We start from the raw sequence: 3,704 nt of genomic DNA, 5'->3' as shown, positions 1-3,704 counted from the left end.
AAAGACTTCCTCTAAAGTATGAAATTGAAATTCCAAAAGTATGTCTAAGAGTTTTATTGGGTTAACTGAAGAATTCTGAAGCCTAAAGGGGATAGTTGACCAGCACATCCTGGCGCGCCAATTCCAGCAACATGGGATCGTCGAAGAATTTGTTGATGGACACATCCTCGGAAAGTCCCTTTCGGCGACGCGTCTTGATCATAAACTCTCGCGCCAAATGCGACGCCTGCTGCGGCTCCAGCGGCCGTATAATTATGCTCTTGTCCAGGGGATCGCCAGGCACGATTTGCCAGTGATGGAAGACCGACAAACAGAAGGCTTGACCCTGAGTGTGCGTGCGCAGATCTGTCTCAAATCCAAAGGAATCAATGGCGGGTATAAAGGCTTTGATCGTGTAGATGGGGGAACCGGAAACGGGGGCATCTTGCGTTACATGTCCTCTGTAAATGAGATTTTACAACTGATTTCCTAATAAAAAGAGGCGCGCAAAACTCACCTGCGTCTGGCCAGCACAGTGTAAACTGCGGAAACGCAATCGGCAGGCGCCTGGACCTCCACAAACAGATAGGGTTCCATCAAACGCGGCGTGGCCATCAGAAATGCAGAGTAGGCCACTCTTCGGGCTGTGGGAATAATCTGGCCGCCACCGCGATGCAACGCCTCATTGGCAATAACTCCATCGAGTATCTTGAACTTGACATTCCGAATGGGCTCCTCGCACAGTGGACCTTCCCGTGTGCCCCACTGAAAGCCCTGCACAATCGAATCCTTCACGGCCGTCAACAGGTTCTTGTCCACTTCCGAGGGCAGGGTGTCGTCCACCAGGATGTTCGGACCCGTTGAGTCGGGACCAAAGGCCCAAATGGAACGCGCCGCCAGCAAATCCCAATCGTAGTTGACCTGGAAGAACTCTCCGATACGCTTCTTGTTCCAGTTTATGCAAACAGTTCCGTTTTCAATGTCCTCGGCCAAGCCCTTCTCCAGTGGCTCCGATATCATGGTTATTTTGTTCTTTTTGTTTGGGGTTTCGGCAAAACATTTCAGAGAACTTGTTTCGACAACTGTTTCGCAGAAAGCGACCACAGGATCCGCCACTTTAATGTCAATCTCCGAGTACATCTTACGCAGGTCGTGCATCACACAGTCCAAGTACAGTTCGCCAGTGCCCAAGATGACATGTTCACCCGACTCCTCTACGCGCGTGGAGAGCAGTGGATACGACTTGTTCACCTTGCGCAGACCATCCAGCATTTTGGGCAGCTCGGAGGGATTCACAGGCTCCACGGCAATCTTAATAATGCTCTGGGTGTTGAACTTGAGTGGCCGGAATATGTAAAGGTCCTCTGGGACATTAATATCCACAATGGTGGAGGTCTTGACAATGCACTGATCGATGCCTTCAATGAGCACCCAATTTCCTGCGGGAACTCGATTTAGCTCCACTTTGTAGCGAGACTCGAAGACCCACAGGCGACCCACTTGCAGTATGCGAGAGTCCTCTTCATCCTGCAGCGTGTAGTTCTCGCCAAGGACACGCACCTCCTGACCAGCATGCAAAGTACCAGATACAATCCTAGCCAGCACTTGAAAGAAGGTGCAGTCATCGTTGGGATACATCTTGGAGCTGTGTACCATTAGGGTGCCATACTGATTGCACGATATCATATCCCGATAGATGTCACCCTCTTTTGGTCCAGTGTAAATATGATCCACCTTTCGTTTTGCGTTTTCCAGGGGTGATTTGATGTGCTCCACGCACATGTCCACAAAACCGCTGCAATCGCCCATGAAACGATTGCACACGAGGCGCAGCAGGGGTCGTATATTGGACTTCATCTCCTCCTTGGAAACGCGAACGTTCAGCTCGGCCAAGGTGTCCGACAAGGTGGTGTCCACATCGCCCACCACCTGCGCAATCAGCTTGTACATGGGCTCCAGGATGAACTCCACAAAGCTGCGCTGTGCCGAGTTATGCGGCTGCTTCTTGGAGAACTTACGCCTTTTTATAAATGGATAATTATTAAATGATGCTATTGGTGTCTGCTAAAGCCACTTACGTTTTGCTATTGAAGTACATGTCGCCCCAGAGGCGTTTGGCAAAGTCCAGGTACGCCACTCCTTCATATGTGTCCGCATAGAGCTTGGCAAAGGATTTCAGGGTGAAACAGAAGCCGTACAAAGAACTGGCAAAGCATACGTTGCCCAGAATAGGCGAAACTAACAGATTATCATCTGCAGCGCCATAGGTGCTGAATGTTAAGCGTAAATAAGCATGTTATCTTTAAGGAAAAATGTGTAAAACTTGTTTTTACTCACCTCAGCAACCCATTGACCTCCTCCACAATGTGTTTCAGCTTGAAGTAGGCATCCTGGGGCGGCAGCTTCAGCTCCAGAATGAGCCGATCAATCTACGAGGTCAAGAGAAACATGAGCATGTTTTAAACAGTCTCTAAAATGGCCACTAACCTTGTTGATGCACACGGTGATGGCCTGGCGCTCTTGCACCGCGTGTTTGAGCAGCCGCTCCGTGTTCAGCATGACGCCCTCGGCGGCATCAATGAACAGAACCACACCGTCGCACATTCGCATGGCGGCGGTGGCCTCGTCCGAGAAGTTAACATGGCCCGGGGTGTCGAAGATGTTGAGCAGATAACTCTTTTGCTTGACATCCTGCAGGACCAAAGTCACCGGCGTGGCCTTGATGCTGCAGCCGCGCTCCTGCTCCGTGAACAGAGTGTCCGTGTAGCGCAGCTGGCGCTCCTCCATGTTCTCGAACTGCGGATGCGTCTGCCGGATGAGGCAGTCGACGAAGGTGGTCTTGCCGTGGTGCAGGTGGCCAACCAAGGCCACGTTGCGGATCAGCGGCGGTGTGTCCATCAGATCGGCCATGAACTCCATGTCGTAGGTGGTCTCCTGCATGTCCTGTTCCTTGATCTGGAACTTGAGCTTCTTTACCGGCTCGATGAGCGGCTTGTCCAGCGGCTGGGCGTCCTCCTCCTGGACAATGGTCTCCACATCCGGCCCGTAAACCTCAACGGCTGAGGGATAATAGCGTTTGTCCTCGTGCAGCACCACGGCGGTCACCTCCTTGTCCTCGTCCTCCTGCGGCTCCGCTTCGTCCTCATCCATGGGGTCCTTTAGTTTTAATTAAAGTGGTTATTTATACCTTTAAGTACTTTTCTCTCTCTACAAATACCTCAGGATCATCCTGGACATCGGGTTGGCCATAGATACTTTGGTCATCATCTTCATCGCTGTCTAAATCGGGGCCAATATAGTTGCCGAACTCATCGTACAAATCGGAATCCATTATAATGTCTAAGAAATATACATTTTTAATTATTTCATTCAAGATTTGCCTGCCGCGTCACATGAAGTTGTAAACTTTTGCGGTTGCTCAATATTAATATTTTTGGCGCCTTTTTTATATTACCAACTACTCACCAAAGGTTGAAACACCTTCTAATTACTATAATCTTGTTAAAGACGATTAAAAATAGCGAATAAATGAAGATTTTACAATTTTTACACAAAAACGCGGATTGAAAACACGCTGTTCTTCTTCTTGTCGCAAAAAAGTAAACAGCTGTTCCAATGCCGGCATTGTTTACAGCATTGCCAACATAAAAACAAGGGGCTTCTGTAGCCCTGGCGGCAAAATTCAAAAATCCCAAGTCATTAAACCTAATTAACATTTTTCCAGG

General features: G+C 49.4%; 1 protein-coding gene across 1 annotated transcript; it reads right to left on the bottom strand.

The window, feature by feature from the left end:
• Positions 1-12: 12 nt before the first annotated feature.
• Positions 13-3,562, bottom strand: LOC108148772 (116 kDa U5 small nuclear ribonucleoprotein component). The gene is made up of 7 exons (XM_017275978.2): positions 3,445-3,562; positions 3,197-3,318; positions 2,467-3,135; positions 2,317-2,408; positions 2,058-2,249; positions 497-1,999; positions 13-440 (listed from the first exon to the last, which is right to left on the bottom strand). The coding sequence occupies exons 2-7, from the start codon at positions 3,308-3,310 to the stop codon at positions 83-85; spliced, it is 2,928 nt and encodes a 975-aa protein (XP_017131467.1). The 5' UTR covers positions 3,311-3,318; positions 3,445-3,562; the 3' UTR covers positions 13-82.
• Positions 3,563-3,704: the final 142 nt, after the last annotated feature.

Source organism: Drosophila elegans, unplaced genomic scaffold (genome assembly GCF_018152505.1).
Source record: "Drosophila elegans isolate 14027-0461.03 unplaced genomic scaffold, ASM1815250v1 contig_476, whole genome shotgun sequence".
Taxonomy (NCBI): domain Eukaryota; kingdom Metazoa; phylum Arthropoda; class Insecta; order Diptera; family Drosophilidae; genus Drosophila; species Drosophila elegans.
The sequence above is the reverse complement of the archived record's forward strand: the minus strand, read 5'-3'. Positions and strand labels throughout refer to the sequence as shown.